The sequence below is a fragment of the Zalophus californianus genome, chromosome 1, assembly GCF_009762305.2.
Source record: "Zalophus californianus isolate mZalCal1 chromosome 1, mZalCal1.pri.v2, whole genome shotgun sequence".
Lineage (NCBI taxonomy): Eukaryota > Metazoa > Chordata > Mammalia > Carnivora > Otariidae > Zalophus > Zalophus californianus.
The window spans coordinates 12,700,259-12,718,846 of NC_045595.1; the positions used below are offsets into that span (position 1 = coordinate 12,700,259).

The 18,588-nt window shown below is 47.9% G+C and overlaps 1 protein-coding gene across 1 annotated transcript in view; it reads left to right on the top strand.

Annotated features, from left to right (window-relative positions):
• NWD1 (NACHT and WD repeat domain containing 1) overlaps positions 1-16,316 on the top strand; it is a 61,516-nt gene extending 45,200 nt beyond the window's left edge. Inside the window, 7 exon segments of the mRNA XM_027587759.2 lie at positions 1,140-1,412; positions 2,295-2,385; positions 6,167-6,321; positions 7,856-8,132; positions 9,616-10,166; positions 12,467-12,572; positions 14,128-16,316. Coding sequence (XP_027443560.2) covers positions 1,140-1,412; positions 2,295-2,385; positions 6,167-6,321; positions 7,856-8,132; positions 9,616-10,166; positions 12,467-12,572; positions 14,128-14,429 — 1,755 coding nt within the window. The 3' untranslated portion in view covers positions 14,430-16,316.
• The last annotated feature ends 2,272 nt before the right edge of the window (positions 16,317-18,588 follow it).

The following is an 18,588-nucleotide window of genomic DNA, read 5'->3' on the forward strand; positions in this document are numbered from 1 at the left end:
TCCAGGGTCCTGGGATCGAGCCCCGTGTGGGGCTCCTTGCTCAGAGGGGAGCCTGCTTCTCCCTCTGCCACTCCCCCTGCTTGTGCTCTGTCTCTCTCTCTCTGTCAAATAAATAAATAATATCTTTTTTTAAAAAGCTTTAAAAAAAAGAGAGATAAGAGATAATAATAGTTAATCCCAAAGATAACCACTGTTTTACATTTACACGAGTTTGTTTTCTGTGGTGTGTGGGTACGCACGTACAAGTGCATGCGTGTGTAAATATAACACAAAATGGGGATAAAACCACATAGAAATCTAGCTGTGCAGCTTTATAATCTATTTTTATTTGCCCATAACCTCAAACGTTCTTCAGAATCAGCAGTTTTAGTGATTTCGTGAGATGTCCTTCCACTGACCCCACTACAGTTTTTTTTTTTTAAGATTTTATTTATTTATTTGACAGAGAGAGACACAGCGAGAGAGGGAACACAAGCAGGGGGAGTGGGAGAGGGAGAAGCAGGCTTCCCGCTGAGCAGGGAGCCCGATGCGGGCCTTGATCCCAGGACCCCGAGATCATGACCTGAGCTGAAGACAGACGCTTAACGACTGAGCCACCCAGGCGCCCCAGTTACTATTGATTTAAAAGGTACTTTTTTTTGGTGAGGTTAAATATGGAACCTGCCCTAATCAAGAATTACTTGTAGTGAACAGATACGTGAATGCATACATTATGGCTGATTTTTTCCCCCGTTTTTAAGACTGTTATTTTGGAGAAATTTTAGGTTCATGGAAATGTTATAAAGCTATTATAGAGAATTCCCATATGCCCGTCTATCCAGTATTCAGTCATGTCAACATCTTACATAACCAGCGTACCTCTGTCATAGCTAAGACGTTAATACTGGTAAAGTTTCTATCAATCTCACTCAGACTTTACTCAGATTTCATCAGTTTTTCCACAAATGTCCTTTTGCTGCTCTAGGATCTAATCCAGGATACCTCTCCCCTCTGCCTTTTTTTTTTTTTTTTTTGGAACTAACAGTGTTGAAAATAAAATGCATGCCCTATGAAAAAGCCCAGGTTTTGCATTTGACTCTGGAAAACTTGCAATCCAGGTCTCTTGCTGAGATTGCTCTTCCTTTCCATGATTTCATTAGGTCAGTGCTTGGAATCTGGCAACTGCAGAGCTGGTTTTCCGTATCTTGGGAGACGCGTCTGACCACTGGATGTGCACAGGGGCGCTGGCTTCCCAGGCCACGCTGCTGACCATGTCTGAGGCTGGTGTGGTCAGTCTGTGGAGCTCAGCCACAGGAAAACTACAGGGGAGGCAACATTTATCCAGCGTCAGAGAAGAAACACCTACCTGTGGGGTCTCGGTCCAGAAGCAAGGCAAGCTGGTGGCCGGGTTTAGCAAGGGCTCCATCTCTTTGGTAAGTCTCTCTCCTGAATATGATGCCCACACCACTCAGCTCCAATGTGCTCAGATGTCTTAGAAGTTGGGAGAAACCACTTCCCCTTTGATCTTTTCATAAATGACATTTGCTTTCTTAATTTAGGGATTTGCAACTAATTCAGCATCGTTCAGGAAACATCTCTTGGTGTCTCCTGGAGGCTGACCAATGTGGGTCATTGTTGGCACTCATGTCTCTGGACATTGCCAACTGTCCTCGGCTGGCGGGGGTGGCACAAAATTGCCCTCCCCACCCCTTGAGAACCACTGCCCCAGACACATTCAGTGAAAAACTTTCAGAACAGTGTCTCTGATGGATGGTGCAAAAAAGGATGGTCGTGTAAATGCTGATCTATGCAAACAGATGCAGCAAAGCAGACAACGGTCCCTTCTGGGGGGAAGGGAGAATGGCAGGAAAGGTGAAGAGGTGCTCATGGTGTGCTCTGGATACTTCTTTTTTTTTTTTTTCATCTTATACAGGATTGTTGTTTAACTTTTTTTTTTTTAAGATTTCATTTATTTGTGAGAGAGAGGGGGGTGGAGAACACAAGCAGGGGGAGTGGGAGAGGGAGAAGCAGGCTTCCCACCGAGCAGGGAGCCCGATGTGGGACTCGATCCCAGGACCCCGAGATCATGACCTGAGCTGAAGGCAGATGCTTAACAGACCTTGGGAAGCCCCCCATGATGGCCCTAAGTGGTGGTCCTGTATCATTGCCCATTTCACAGATAAGGAAACTAAGGCATCCAAGGGCTAAGGCACTTGCTTCGAAGCTGGTGAGCGGCAAAGCCTTGCAGCCAAGCTCCTGGCCCTAGACCTTTCACCCTGTGGAAATGCTTGATGGGCATCCTTGAATTTGCACAGGTTTCCCCCGAAGGAGACAGCCTGCTGGAGAAGCTTCCGGAAACCGTGAGGTTCCTTGTACTCTCTGAAGACGAGTCCCTTCTTGCTGCAGGTAGTGTCTAGCTCTTATTTGGAGCCATGAGGAGCTAACTCCAGATTTGGTTGCAAGAGCAGAGGGGCTTGGGGCGGTGGCGGGGGCGGGGGGCAGTGTTGGAGAGACAGTCCTGGACCAGCGGATGGCAACCTTTCTGCAGCGGCCCACACAGTACACATTTTTGGCTTTGCAGACCCAGTGGTCTCTGTGGCCACAAATCAAGCCTGCCCCTGTGGTGTGAAAGCCGCCACAGATGCTATCTCACGTGGGCGTGGCTGTGTGACCCTCAGACCCCATTTATGGAGGCCGAAATTTGGATTTCGTATCGTGTTCACCTGTCACAAAACAGAATCATATTTTTATTTTTGTAAAACTATTTAAAAATGTGAAAAGTCTTCTGAGCTCATGGGTCATACAAAAATAGATGGTGGGCCAGTTGCGGCCCACGGCTATAGTTTGCCAACCCCTGGTCATTATCTTTGAGATGAGGGTGGTTATCCCTGCCACACAGGGGCAGGGATGGAGGGGGGCCGCCTGAGAGGATGGGGTACACTCAGGGGTGAGCCAGCCCACGTGACCCCTGCTTTTAGGGGCTCCCAGGCTAGCAGATGGTAAGGTAGCCACAAGGAAGAGTGTTTGGTGTGATGACCAGACAAGATTCAGGGGTTATGGGAGTATGTGACAGGGTTCCCTTCTTTAATCTGAAACAGTCGGGGAAGGCTTCCTGGGAGGTGACCAACAGATACTCCGCAGCCTGATTTTTTTTTTAAAAGGCTATTTTTTTTTTTTTAAGATTTTATTTATTTATTTGACTGAGAGAGGGAACACAAGCAGGGGGAGTGGGAGAGGGAGAAGCAGGCCTCCCGCTGAGCAGGGAGCCTGACGTGGGGCTCGATCCCAGGACCCTGGGATCATGACCTGAGCTGAAGGCAGATGCTTAATGACTGAGCCAACCAGGCGCCCCTAAAAGACTATTTTTTAAAGATCAGTTTTGGGGGGCACCTGGCTGGTTTCTTTAGAGGAGTGTGTGACTCTTGATCTCAGGGTCGTAAATTCAAGCCCCACCTTGGATGTAGAGATTACTTAAATAAATAAATATTAAAAAAAACAAGATCAGATTGGGGTTCGCAGCCAAATTGAGCAGAAAGTACAGAGATTTCCCATATACCCCTTACACAACCCCCCCACGCTCACAGCTTCCTCCAATATCAACACTCCCCGCCGACCAGGGTGGTGCATTTGCTATAAATGATGAACTGCATTGACACATCATCATCACCCAGAGTCCATGGCTTACCTTACCATTCACTCTGGGTGTTGTACATTCTATGGGTTTGGACAGACATGTAATGACATACATCTACCAACAAAATCTCAGATAGGGTATTTGCATTGCCCTAAAATCAGCCTGATTTTTTAAAATATTTTATTTATTTGAGAGAGAGAGAGGCACAACATGGAATCAGGACAGAGGCCAAAGGCACCAAGGACCTCAGTGGCCTAGAACCTTGTCACAGTGGGTCTCAAGTGTGTCTCTGTCCAGCAGCCAGTGAGGAGAAGCCTAAGCAGTTTCTCCATCCACAGTGTTGGGAACCCCCCGTTGCTCAGGAGATGTACCCCAATTCCGACTCAGCTAAGGTCCAGGCAGAGATTTCTTCCAAGTGTCATAAACGGACTTGCGGCTCAGGGGTCCCCAAGATCACCGTCAGGTTCAGTGATTTGCTAGGGCTCAAAGAACCCAGAAAGGCTCATGCTCACAGTTTATTGTAGCCAAAGGACACAGATGAAGATCAACTAAAGGTAGAGGTTCGTGGGGCTGAGTCCAGAAGGCACCAGGCACGAGCTTCCTGGTGTCCCCTCCCCGTGGAGGCACGTGGACAGCATTTACTTCTTTTAGCAACAGGGTGTGACGACAGTGTCCTGCCAACTAGGGAAGCTCACCTAGCTTGCTGTCCAGGATTTTTACTGGGGGTCGGTTATGTAGACCCGGCTGACCACCTGCACAGCTGACCTCGGTCTCCAATACCCCCTGAGGTCCAACCGGTACTGTGTGTCCAGAGCTCCCACCATAGATCACATGTGAGCACACACCATCCCGTGTGGCCCAAGGCCTCAGGCAACAAGGACACTTTGATCGAGCAGGACATTCTAGGGGCCTAGAGGGCACCTCTCAGGAACCCGGCAAAGGCCAAACCATTCATGTGCAGGATGTGGACAGCCCAGGCCTGCGGAGTTAATCCTCTACCGCACAAAAATGGAATGCAGATATCCTTGGATAGCAGATACCCTGATGCATTTGATCCGCTTCCCATAACATCCTCTGTGTGAGCCTCAGGTTCAAGTGGAGTTCAGTAAAACAATTCCACGGAGGGCCTGGAGAGGCAGTAAGATGGACTCTCAGCCCCCAGCTTCTCCTGTGCTGACTTGATTCCGGGATTTCCGGGAAACAGTCCTGAGCTGGTGCGGGCCAGGTGCATGGTATAGACTGAGCTGGTGCGGGCCAGGTGCATAGCACAGAGTCCCACAGCATCACACCCAGGGCTGCAGGCCCAGGAAGAGCTGCATAATCTGGACTTAGCCCACTTTCCTGCACTGACAGGGGTCCTCTTAACAAAGCATTCGCCCAGCCTGTATCTGGGACACACATGAGCAAGTCACCTTGGGTGGGGTGCCAGAGAAAATGAATACAGAATACAGTTAAATTTCAGATAGATAACAAATCAAATTTTCAGTATAAAAATATCCCACGTAATATTTGGGATACATGTATACTAATCACAATTTCTTTTTTTTTTAAGATTTTATTTATTTATTTGAGAGAGCGAGAATGAGAGAGAGAGAGCACATGAGAGGGGGGAGGGTCAGAGGGAGAAGCAGACTCCCTGCTGAGCAGGGAGCCCGATGTGGGACTCGATCCCGGGACTCCAGGATCATGAACTGAGCCGAAGGCAGTCGCTTAACCAACTGAGCCACCCAGGCTCCCTACTAATCACAATTTCACTGTTTATCTGAAATTCAAATTTAATTGAACTGTCCTGTTGGGTTTTTGGTTTTGTGTTGTTTCGTGTTAAATCTAGCAACCCTTTCTCTCTCTTCTTCATCTCCTGCTCCTCTGTTCCGCTCCAGCCACAGTGGTCTCTGTGTTGCTCCTGAGACATACCCAGGCCTTTCCTACCTCCCGCTCATCCCACGCTGTTCCCCGCTCTTCCAGTGCCAGTGCCCTTCTCAAACGTCTGCTCCAATGTCCTGTGGTTGCTGTAACCAATGACCACACAAACGTGGTCGCTTTGACAAAGATTTCTATTTGACAAAATAGAAATCTCTTTTCTCACAGTTCTAGAGGCCAGAAGTCCAAAATCATGCTCCCTCCGAAGGCTCTAGAGAAGAATCCTTTATTTTGCCCCTTCATTGCCCTCATCACAGATTGTAACTGCTTTCTTTTCCTTCCCGTCTTCCTCCCTCCCTCCTTTCTGTCTTCGAAACGTATCTGCCTTATGTCCAGCTTTGTGCTGGGTTCTGGGACGCCACGAGCAGCCCAAATGGGCAGTCCCAGCCCTCTGAAAAAGAAGAGTCTTGGGATAATAAATAACCTGGCTGTTTTCTGTGAGCTTATTGATCCCTGTGGTCAGCTGCCCCCCTCCCTGCCACTACAGGCTGGGTGAGGATGTCTCTCTTGTTCGACATTGTATGCCTTCCCCCTCCTGCTAGCAGGGGCTCAGAAAAATCTTTGTTGACTGAATGGAATTACTCTCAAGATCCTCTAGGAATGACAGGGATAATCCCATGCCTTCCATTTCAGGGTTTGGAAGATCTGTGCGGATATTCTTGGCCGACTCACAGGGGTTTCATCGATTCATGGCCACCGACCTTGAACATGAGGACACAGTGGAGACAGCCGGTTTTGGTCCTGAGAACAATCTGATTATTACTGGGTCCCGGGACGCACTCATTCAGGTGAGGGGTCATCCTCACTCTGCCTCTGGAATAGGAAGTATGATTCCTTAGGGGTCTTTTGGCTTCGAAATATAGAGACAGAAACTAGTGCAGGCGAAACAGGGCAGGTCATTGGGAGGATGTGGGGGAGGGATCCCCTGAGACCCCGCGACAGGCTTGGGGGTGGGGGGGGCAGGAGTTACCAAAATGTTCAACAAAGGATACAGCCTTCCCACCGAACCTGAAAACCTGGGAGGGTTTTGGCTTCAGAGTGGGGCCAGGGTGGGGGGACGTGGAGGAAAATTCCTATTGAGCTCCAAGTTCTCACGCCAGTGAGAGAAGCACATGATAAAGTAGTGGTTCTCTGAGCACCTGGGCGGCTCAGTCGGCTAAGCATCTGACTCTTGATTTCAGCTCAGGTCATGATCTCAGGGTCTTGAGATCAAGCCCCACGTGTGGCTCTGTGCTCAGCAGGGAGTCTGCGTGAGGATTCTCTCCTCCCCTGCCCCCCCCCACCGCCTTGTGCTTACATGCATGGATGTGCATTCACATGCACATGCTTTCTCTCTCTCTAAAAAAAAGTAGCAGTTCTCCAACATTCTGGCTTTAGGACCTCTTTACATTCTTAAAGATTATTGAGGACCCCAAAGAGCTTTTGTTTATGTGGGTTACATCAATTTGATTGATTTTTTTTTAACAAAGACTTATTTTGGAATAGTTTTAGGATTTCCAGAAGAGTTGCCCAAAACAGCACAGAGATTCCCATATATAAATATCTACTCTTCATCCAGCTTGCTCAATATTAATATCTCATGCCACCGAGCTCTTTATCAAAACTAAAAAACTTACATTAGGACGATGCTATTAACTGATCTGCAGATTCTGTTCTGATTTCACCAGCTTTCCCACCAATGCCCTTTTTTTCTTTATTTCCAGGATCCAATCTGGGATCCCACGTTGCATTTAGTATCTATTGGTAATTAGCATATTAAAAATTAGAAATGAGGAAATCCAAAACTACACATCCATCGATTCATGAACATTACATGTCAATGTAATAACAGACTTCTATGAAAATAACTATAGTTCCTGAAACAAACAAAACAACTCATGAGAAGAGTGTCATTGGTGCACACTGGGACAAATCTCTTTCATGTCTGGCTTAGTAGAAGATGAATTGGTTTCTCATATTTGATTCTGCATTCTTTCTGTTGTGATATGACATGTCCCGTAGCTTCTAGAAAACTGCAGTGCTCACTCGTGGGAGGAAGAGGGTAGAAAAGGCAAATAACATCTTGAATTATTGTGAAAACCGTTTTGCCTTTGCATGCCTTCCTGAAGATGCCTGGAGGTACCCTCCAGGAGTTCCCTGGATCACACTTTGAGAATTGCTGTGGTCGCAGATTGGGGAGGTGGGGGGAAGTTTGAGGGGCTGGTGAAGGCCCTTGAACTGCAGCCTGAGACTCCACCCTAGGTGGACAAATAGATGCAGATATTCTGCGCTCTGACAGCAGAAGGAAGAAGTCAGCCCTGGCCCTCTGCTGTCCATCCTCAGGTGTGGAGTCTGTCGGAACAGGGGACCCTGCTGGACGTTCTGGAAGGCGTCGGGGCCCCCGTGAGCCTGCTGGCCTGGAGTGGGGCCTTGGTGGCATCTGCTTCCCAGCAGTCCTCGTCTTTCAAAGTCTGGGATCTCACCTACATTCAGAAGCCAAGGGCCTGCACCCCATTTCTGGACCGCACCGGCCTCACTGCCGTGTCACACGATGGAGACTACGTTTACTTCCCCAAGATTGGGGACAAGAACAAAGTCACCATTTGGGATTCGGCGGAAGGTCAGTGAGATATAAGCCTGGTTGTTCATGTGGGGAAGAGCCAGAGCCCCTGTCTTGGTCTGCTTGGGCTACTAGAACCAAACACCACAGACTGGGCAGTTTAAACAATAGACAGTTATTTCTCACAGTTCTGGAGGCTGGGAAGGCCAAGGGCAAGGCCAAGGCACTGGCAGATCGGTGTCTGGTGACAGCCGGCTTCCTGGCTGCAGATGGCCCCTTTCCCTTTCTTCTTATGTCCTCACGGGAGCATAGAGAAGGAAGCAAGCTCCCTGGTCCCTTGTATAAAGGTGGGGACTCTGCCCTCATGACCTCATCGCCTCCCAACACCATCACATTAGGGTGTAGGATTTCGACATGTGACTATGGGGGGTCACACTCAGTCCATAAGACCCCCATAACTCCAGTCAGGTTGAAAGTGGCTAACCAGAGACCAGGACTTGCTTTTGTAAATTTTCCAGCATGCGGGTAATCGACCATCCGGTTGTCAATCCCCGGAAGCAGGGCATGTGATGGGGATATTTGCACAAGGGGTGGGTTGAGGGGAGCTCTCAGAGAAACCCAAGAGGGAGTGAGGGAAGCAGGCAGGGGCAGGGGGAGGACCGAACAAGGACGTGGGCTCAGCCTGATCCCAGGGGGGCCCTGGAGTCTAAATTGCAGCTCAGAGTTGTTCCCTCGCGAAGCAAGAGGGCCCATCTTTTGTATCCCCATATCAGGCAGTCACTGGCTGCAGCCCATTCTGGGCGGTGGGTACGACCCCCCAAACATTTTGAGATGAGGGGCTCCCTTCCCCTGAGGGCAGTGGGCAGACTGGGGGCTGGGTGCCCTGGCCGGTAACGGGGTTCTGGGCACGTCACCAACTGTGTCTGCTGTAACCTCCACGGGGCAAATGGGGGTACAGAAATTCCTTGTTAATGATAAAATACTATGAGAAAAGAGATTCACTCTCACCTTCCTGCATTCATGGGTTTGGCAGATGTTTGGTGAGTGCCGGCCGTCGAGCCAGGCTCTGGGGTTGGCAGTGAGCAAGATGGATGAGGTTACAACATTTGAGATGCTTGCCTGCTAGTTGTGGGGTGAAGCTGGGCACAAAGGTAGGGGGCACGGTGGGGTGTGAGACACAGGTGCGCCAACTAAAGCCCACTTGTCTACCAGGGTTAAGAGCTTGCACTCAGAGTTCATACAGCCCACAAGGCAAAATATTTACTCTCTGACCCTCCCGAGACGTTTGTAAAGGGAAGGTCTGGGATGAGAGATCATGCATGTCTGTTTGTCCATCTGTCCCGATGGGGAGCGGGAAGTCCTCGGAAGGAGTTGGGCAGGGCGCTGAGGAAATGGGAGGATTGGGGTGGAGGCAGGGGGATTGCAGTGGAGCAGTTGGGGAGTATGGATCCTGAAAGCAGTTTTTAAAATCCTTAAAAATAGGAAAACTGTGGCACGAGCATTCCCCTGAGCTGTTCTTGACATGGTCTTCTCTTGGTGGCAGGGGAAGAGCAAGATGCCCTGGACACCTCCAGTGAGGTCAGGTGTCTGGAGGTTGCCCAGCAGGCCAATCTCCTTTTCACCGGCCTCGTTTCGGGGGTCGTCCTGGTGTTCCCCTTGAGTTCCAGACAGGACGTGATGTGCATCCCCCCTCCCGAGGCCCGGAAAGCCATCAGATGCATGGCCCTAAGTAAAGGCGAGGAGCGCCTGGCCATCGCCTATGACAGCATCGTCCTGGTGCTGGACATCAGCCCTGGGGATCCCTGTCCCGTCATCAACGGGCCGACCTACACCTTCTACACCCAGCTGCCTGAGACCATATCCAGCGTGGCCGTGCTGGCCGACTACCGCGTGATCTACGGCATGACCAATGGTGACCTCTTCCTTTACGAGTGTGCGAACTCCAAAGTGTTCCCTCTGGAGGCCCACGGGAGCCAGGTCACCTGCATGCAGGTCAGCCACAAGGAGCAGCTCGTGGTCAGTGGTTCCGAGGAAGCCCTGCTGTGTCTCTGGGACCTGCAGGCCTGCAAGTGGAGATTCCAGATGAGCTACATGGTGCGTGGCCCGCACACCACGTGACGCGAGGTCCCGGCGTTAGAAAGCTGAGGACGGGTGTCCTGTATTAAGTGCACACCAAGGACAACAGCCCAGGGTCAGGAGCGGGGTGAGGCCAGTGAGAGATGCTCACCTTGGTAGCAGAGTTTAAGGGGCGGCCAAAAGACTCAGCAATCAAGAGAGATGCTATTTTAATGCAATGTTTACCGAGATCGAAAGAAATGCAAAAAATTCACAAAGAACAAAATGCCATTTTTTTAAAGATTTTATTTATTTGTTCAGAGGGAGAAAGAGCAGGGAGGAGGGGCAGGGAGAGAAGCAGCAGGGAGCCCAACGATGCCAGTTTCCATCCCAGGACCCTGAGATCATGACCTGAGCTGAAGGCAGATGCTCAACCGACTGAACCACCCAGGTGCCCCCAAAATATCACTTTATTTATTTATTTTTTAAAGATTTTTTTAAAATTTATTTATTTAACAGAAGAGAGACAGCGAGAGAGGGAACACAAGCAGGGGAAATGGGAGAGGGAGAAGCAGGCTTCCCGCTGAGAAGGGAGCCCGATGCGGGGCTCGATCCCAGGATCCTGGGATCATGACCTGAGCCGAAGGCAGACGCTTAACGACTGAGTCACCCAGGCGCCCCACAAAATATCATTTTAAATAAAGACGGGATCAAATCCTGCCCTGGCACACCCCTGCCTCACCCTTCTTACCCTAATCCTGACCCCTGTTCTTGTGTCCGACAGTTTTGATTGCCCAGTCTGTGGCAGGCCCCTTTCTAGCTGTGGCCAGGGCACACACTGTCCTGCCTCTTAGAGCCACGTTCTCGGAGGGGACACAGTGTGAGCTCTGGGAGGGCAGGATCTTTCTGTGTTTTGCTTACAGCAGTGGCCCCCATCCCTAGGGGAGCTCCTGATATGTCCTCAGGGCTCCATAAGTGTTTCCGGAATAAAAACAAAGTAGCAGGATGCCTGGGTGGCTCAGTCGGTTAAGCATCTGCCTTCGGCTCAGGTCATGATCTGAGGGTCTTGGGATCGAACCCTGCATTGGGCTCCCTGCTCAGCGGGGAGTCTGCTTCTCCCTCTGCCCCTCTCCTCCACTTGTCCTCTCTGGCTCTCCCTCTCTCTCTCAAATAAATAATTAAAATCTTTTTAAAAAATAACATAAAAGAAATAAAAACAAAAACACAAATACATGATGGGCTGTGGAGTGACAAGAGCTTTGAGAAAAAACAGGGCAAGGTAAATGGGGTAGAGTGGCAAGGGCTGCTATTTAGGAAGGTCAAATAAGTCTTGCAGTGCCTTGGCTGGTTCATTCGGTAGAGCATGTGACACTTGATCTCAGGGTAGTGAGTTCGAGCCCCATGTTGGAGGTAGAGATTATAAATAAATAAGCTTTAAAAAATAAAAGACACAGAGATACAGAGAGAGAGAGAGCATGAGCCGGGGGAGAGGGAGAAGCAGGCTTCCCACTGAGCAGGGAGCCCGATGTGGGGCTCGATCCCAGGATCCTGGGATCACGACCTGAGCCGAAGGCAGATGCTTAACCATCTGAGTCACCCAGGTGCCCCTATTTATTTATTTATTTATTTACTTACTTACTTTTAAGTAGGCTCCACACCCAGCATGGAGCCCAACGTGGGGCTCAAACTCAGGACCATGAAATCAAGACCTGAGCTGAGATCAAGAGTTGGATGCTTAACTGACTGAGCCACCCAGGCGTACCCCCCATTGTTTTTAAATAAACCTAAGTTTGGAATGATTTTAGATCTACAAAGAAGTTGTGAAGGTAGTACAGAGGTTCCCCTCTACCTCCTCCTCACTCAGGTTCCCCGATGTTAACATCTTATGTAACCTGAGCACATTTGTCAAAACTAAGAAATTACCATGGGTACAGGATTGTTAACTAAGCTACCAACTTCATTGGGAGCATATGTTTTTTACAGTGAATTTCCTTTTCCTGGTCTAGGATCCAATCTAGGATGCTGTGCTGCATTTAGCATATAGCCTTTAACTAAAGACCATGATAGCTAATGCTTGTAGAATTGAGGTCACTTAGGATATTAAATCCAATAATTCCTGCTCTCCAATGCAAATTGTCTGCAAACCTCTCAGTCCAATCCCTGTGAAAGCGTGTTTTGGTCCTGGGAATCTTGGTGAGGCAATATACCCATCTCTTCAGGATTTCATTGGATCCATCCCCATGGGAGGCTTACATGCCTGGCTTCCCACACAAATGCCTGGTGGTGGGTCTCCTGGGTGTCCCAGTATGAACGCCAGATCACACTGTCTTTTTCTACAGAATTCTTACTGTAGAGGAGTCCAGTGTGTCTGCTTCTCCATGGACGACAGGTATGTGTATGCAGGCTTGAAGGATCGCTCCATCATCGTCTGGAGTGTGCTAGACGGTGAGTCATTTTGCTTCGACGGCAAGACTGAGCTTAGATCTGGAGAAGGAGGCCTTGTGTTGGGCTCTGGATGTTGACGGGCCCTGCCCTGGCCTTCCCTAGCTGGGGGGAGCTACTTAGAGAGAGGTGTCTGCAGGTTAAGGGGACAGGCCACCCCTGGAGCTACATCTCCTCTTCTAGACCCATGCTCTGGGTACCTGGAACCCCAAAACATTCTCCCCACCTGGGATGGAGCCCTTTTCAGGGCCTGGGCAGGCCTCTTCCCCAGGCTTATCCTTCTGAGGGTGGACTGTGCCCCCTATTGTGAGCACCCCTAGACCTGGGGGTTGGCCAAGGGGTGATGAGCGTGGAGTCTGGATGTGTGAGCTGGTTAGGCATTTTGCATGCATATGTGAGGGGCCCTAGAAATGCAGGACAGAGCCGGGTATGGGAAGAGAAGAGGACCAAGCTGCAAAGAGCTGGGGACTGTCTCTCCCACACCATTACATTCTATAATGGAACTGAGAAGCCTGACAATTCTCCACCCAAACATGACCTTCCAGGTGGTTCCAAAGGTACATCCCTCAGTGTAGGAGGATAGAGCAAATTTCACTTAATAGTTTATTAGCTAGATTTGCAACATTTACATATTGGGCCTTATAGGATATGGGCCTTGATTCTTTCTCTTGCCCCAGGCCCTGTAAATGATAGGGGCAGCTTGCTTAAGACCAACCACTTTGAAAACCCCACATCTCTTGGTCTGCTCAGTACTACCCTAAAGGCATATTAATGACATTAATTTCTTGTGTACTGGGTACTGTCACTGAGCTATTTAATTCTCTTGACAGCTACCTCATTTTACAAAGCAAAAACTGAGGCTCTGAGAGATGGGGTGACTTGCCTAAAGTCACACAATGAGTAACTGGTAGGCAGTGGTTCGCAGCTGGTCTGCCTGGTCCCCATGGTCACCTTTGTCACACTCCTACATGGTCTCCCATAGAGAAAGGACCCCTTATGACACTGGAAGGGGGGTAGGTGCCAAAGTGAAGAAGCTGATGTTCAGGGAGGTTAAAAGATTTGTACAAGGTCACAAAGCAAGTGAGTGAATGAAGATCAGGTAGATTTAATTCACTGTAATCAAATACAATGCAATCAAATATATCGCAGTCTACTACTTCATGGCAAAGATGCCTGGCAAAACGTCACAAGACAGCTGAGAAGCTGAGATCTGCGGAGTGTGGCCTTAAAAGCCCATCCCAGGCAGGTTCACAACCTCTCTTCCTCCTCCTCCTCTACTAATAATATTTACTGAGCTCACTCTGGGCTGAAACCAATACTAAAGCACCTGACACACGTGACCTCTTCAAGTCTTAGAATTCCCCTCTGCAGGTGGGTTTAGTTGTCATCCCCATATTGCAGATGAAGCAAGAGGGACTCCAAGAGTTTAGAACTTGTGCGTAAGCTAGTAAGGGGCATAGGAAGGATTTGACCCCATGCAGCCAACTCTCCAATGGGTGAGATTGGATCTCTGTGGCCCCCACTTTCTCATTAGTGCCCTGCCCTTCACCCCCAAAAGGCACCCTGCTGGCTGTCCAGTTTGTCCACGCTATGGTGAACAGGATCATCCCAACTTCCAATGGCTTCATCGCCCCCACTAGACATGGCTATCTCATCCGCCAGCGTTTCCAGTGCCCTTCGTCGAGAACGTCACAGCAGGACCCTCTCAAGAACTTCAAGAAGGCAGTGTGGAAGGTCAAATCCAGACAGAGAGAAGAGCTAGCAGCTGCTGCAGGAACACTCCAGGACTTGAGATCAGCAAGTACCCAGGGAAATGAGTGCAAATCAAACAAACACTCGCAAGTCTGCCTGCTAGTGTAGAACCCGCCAATGGGGGCATGGGACTCCAGTGAGTTAGCCCCATTCAATCTGGCTGATGCAAAAAGTATGTATGTGTTGATGTATATCTGGACCCAAAGCCTCAGATTATATGACTCAGACCCTGTTTCTTGCCACCCTTCCATTCTTCTCTCCTTGTTGGCTGCAGTCAAAGACTGGCTACCCCCAGGTTAGGAATATGACAGCCAAGGTCAGTAGAAAAGAGACCTTCTCCTTGCCAGCAGACTGAATCAAAGTGCTGGCCCTGATTCTGTTGGCCCCAGTGGGCTCCTGCACCTGTCTCTGGGAGAATGCAGTGCGGTGATTGGCCAGCCTGACCCAGGGCACACCAGGGCTGAGGATGGAGTCAATACCACCCACCCATGTTGCCAGAGAATGGGAGAGGCTAATCCCAGGAGGGGAACTGGGGGCGGGGGTACAAGGCAAAGGGAGGATGGGTGGATGTGGGACTGATCAAACCACAGATGTGGACCATAGAGCTTTATAATTTTAAAGCCTCAGGTGCTATTGTCTGATCCTTGTCACAGCCTATAGTTCAGGGAGGGCAGGAGTTTCTGCATCCATTTTGCAGACAAGAAAACTGAGCCTTGGTAGGTAGCTGTGATTTGCTCAAGCTCACAAGCCTGAGGTGCAAGAGCTCTGGGAAAAGAGAGCCAGGAGATATCCTGTCCCCATCCTGTTGGACCACCTCCCTCTAATTTTAGTCTCAGAAGCATGACCATTCCACAGGTGACACACTCCAATGCCCACGGGGGCCGGCGAGTAACCTAGATGATTGCCGTGCACCAGAGAGCAGCAGAGAATGATGGAGACCATGGGTCATGTGGAGGATGCGTGCTCTGCCCTGGGTGGACATGGGCACCCTGACTCTAACTCAGAATAGCCACAGGGAAAAACAGCAAGAGCTCCTTCTTGTTGTAAGCAAAGCCAGAAACCCAGACTTTTATGCAAAATGTTCCCATTTTTTTTAAAGTTGGCGATTGGCTCAGATTTACATCCACAGGCACATTTAGCCTGTGTGTCTCTAGATCAGGAGCTGATGACTGTCATGACTTCATGACACAAGCCAGCGTGAAAACAATAAACCTGTTTTAGTTCTTCCATCCCTTCTCCCTGGCTCCCAAACTTTGAGGATAAAGATGCTCTTTTATCTCAAAACCTGGAGGCTCTTGGAAGTGGACAGAAAAACCTAGCGACATCTCTTTGCTGAGCTTTTGGACCATCTCCGCTCTCCCCAAGTTCAAAAGAGGAGCTGTTTCTGTTCCACTAAAATGGATCTTGCTTCTTTGCATGCAGCCTTCCAAAAGCCCCCACTTGCTTCTGGGGCTTTCGCTATAAAGATAGGAAAGTCCAAACTTCAAGGTGCTATTCCCTCTCCCCTTTGTTGGATTCCAGAGAGTTTCAGAAAAAGCAACCTTAGAAACAGAGGCTTTGAAGCTAGGTGTGACCCTATTGACTGTCTTCTTCAGTCATTTCCCAAACTAGGGTTCCACGGGGGGCTTTGGCAGTTCTGCAGACACTAGCATCAAATTCCATTTCGAAAAAATATTTTAAACTGGAATTTTAAAATGCATGGCCAGCTGGGTGAGGCAGCAGGTTTTAAGGTGTTGGAGATAACTAACTTGGGATTCTCCTTCGTTTAACTAAGATTTTGATGGGAGCCCAACTACTCTTTGCCACCACTTTTCTGTGAACCAGGGGCTTTGCCCAATGCAGAAACAAAGTGGATGTTGTAACAGAGTAAGATTTCAGCTACAACTTTGAGTTTAAAATGTGTGTGTCCGTCTCAACAACCTCAGTGAGAATCCATTGCTTGTACGTAAATACTACTTTGAATGTAGGAGAGAAATTTTACTAATAAAATGCAACTCTGAATTGTTGTTCTATTGGAGTTTTTTGTAGTGATCTCTCATTTGAGAAAGAGTTCAAGGTTGCTATGAATGTTTGACAAGCGCTGTACTTTAAGGAGGTGTGACTTAGCCGAGGTCCTCCAGCCACGGCGGAACCAGGATGGAAACAAGGTTATCGCAATCCCCACCTTGCTCTCCTACACTAAACAGGACCATGTAACGTAGCATCCAAACTGGGATACTTTCGAGAGCAAAAGGTGGGGCTTTAAAAGATTACTCCTGACAACTGAAAAAAACTGGATTGTCCCAAGATGATTGGAATATACACCCCTCTAGTAGCAGCAGGAATTAATTTATACGAAATTCCAGAGGCTTTTTAAAATTGAGATATAATTAACATACAACGCTGTATCAGTTTCTGGTAAATGACATAATGATTTGATATTTGCATATATTGCAAAACGATCACCACAATAAATCTAGTTAACATCCAGCACCACACAGTTACAATTTTTTTCCTGCGATGGGAACTTTTTTTAAAAAAGATTTTATTTATTTTTTTTAAGATTTATTTATTTAAGTAATCTCTACACAATGTAGGGCTTGAACTCACGACCCTGAGATCAAGAGTCACGTGCTTCGCCCACTGAGTCAGTCAGGTGCCCCTTGTGATGAGAACTTTTAAGATCTATTCTCTTAGAGACTTTCAAATATACCTTACAGTATTATAAACCTCAGTCACCATGCTGGACATGACATCTCCAGGACTTACTTATAACTGGATTTATCTTATAACTTTTGACCACCTTCACCCATTTTTCCCAGCATCCCTATCTTCTGCCTCCAGTAACCACCAATCTGTTTTCTGTATCTATAAGTCTGGGGTTTATTTTTTAAGTTTTAAGTTTAAATTTATTTTTTAAATTGTACTTTATTTTAAAAGTCTACAAAAAAATTAAAAAATAATAGTCTACAGACTTTTTATTTATTCACTTATCCCAACGTGAAAATGTTCAGACCTACCGTCAAGTTGCAATATGAGGACAATGAACATGCATTTGTTCACCATCAAGACTGAACAACTGTCTTATCACTGTCAATCTTCTGCTAAGACATTTCAAAGTGAGGGCCAGGACTGTGTGAGGACAGTGAGGGACTCATCTCAGGCACAAAGCTTTTTTTTCTTTTGAGTGAGAGAGAGTGAGAGAGCGAGAGAGCACGAGGGTTGGGGGAGAGGCAGAGGGAGAGAGAAAATCCCAAGCAGGCTCCACACTCCGCGTAGAGCCTGACACACGTCTCAATCCCACGAGCCTGAGATCATGACCTGAGCTGAAATCAAGAGTCGGACGCCTAACCAAGTGAGCCACCCAGGCGCCCCTCAGGCACAAGGTTTAAGGGCGCACCAAAAAACTCACAAAGTAAGTAATATTTTATTACTACTCTGAAAAAAACTCAAAATGAATAAAAAAATACACATTAAACAAAATATCAACATTTTAAATTAAAGATGGGATCTGACCCTGCACTTGAGTGAACTTGCCTCACTTGCCTCACCCTCATGTCTGCTCTGGTGATGTCAAGACACCTTGCTGCCAAAATACATCAGGAGACATCTTTTCAGGAATAAAGTTATTCTCGGACATAACCACACACCTTTGAAAATGAACAGTTGTTATTTAATATTTAATATCCTTCAGTAGTCATCCCTAATTTTCCTAATCAGCCCTAAAACATCTTTTATAGCTGTTTTTTTCAAACTAGGACTTAATCAAGATTTGTTCATGTATTGCACATGGTTTTCTCTTTTTTTTAAGATATTTATTTATTTATTTATTTATTTATTTATTTATTTGACAGAGAGAGAAATAGCAAGGGCAGGAACACAAGCAGGGGGAGCAGTAGAGGGAGAGGGAGAAGCAGGCTTCTCACTGAGCAGGGAGCCCAATGTGGGGCTGATTCCAGGACCCTGGAACCATGACCTGAACTGAAGGCAGATGCTTAACGACTGAGCCATCCAGGCGCCCCCTTGTTTTGTCTCTTAAATTCTAGAGCAGGCTTGCCACTTGTTTTTGTAAATAAAGTTTTATTGGAACATGGCAACACCCATTCATTTACATATAGCCTACGGCAGCTTTCATTAGTGACAGAATGTATGGTTCCAAAAGCCAATCTGGCCCTTTACAGAAAAGTGTGCTGATCCTGGTCTTAAGGCTTGATTAGATTCAGGGTAAAACTTTAACAGATTTTTTTTTTTTTTTAAAGAAGTATAAGAGAGGAGGAAACCTTTTTTT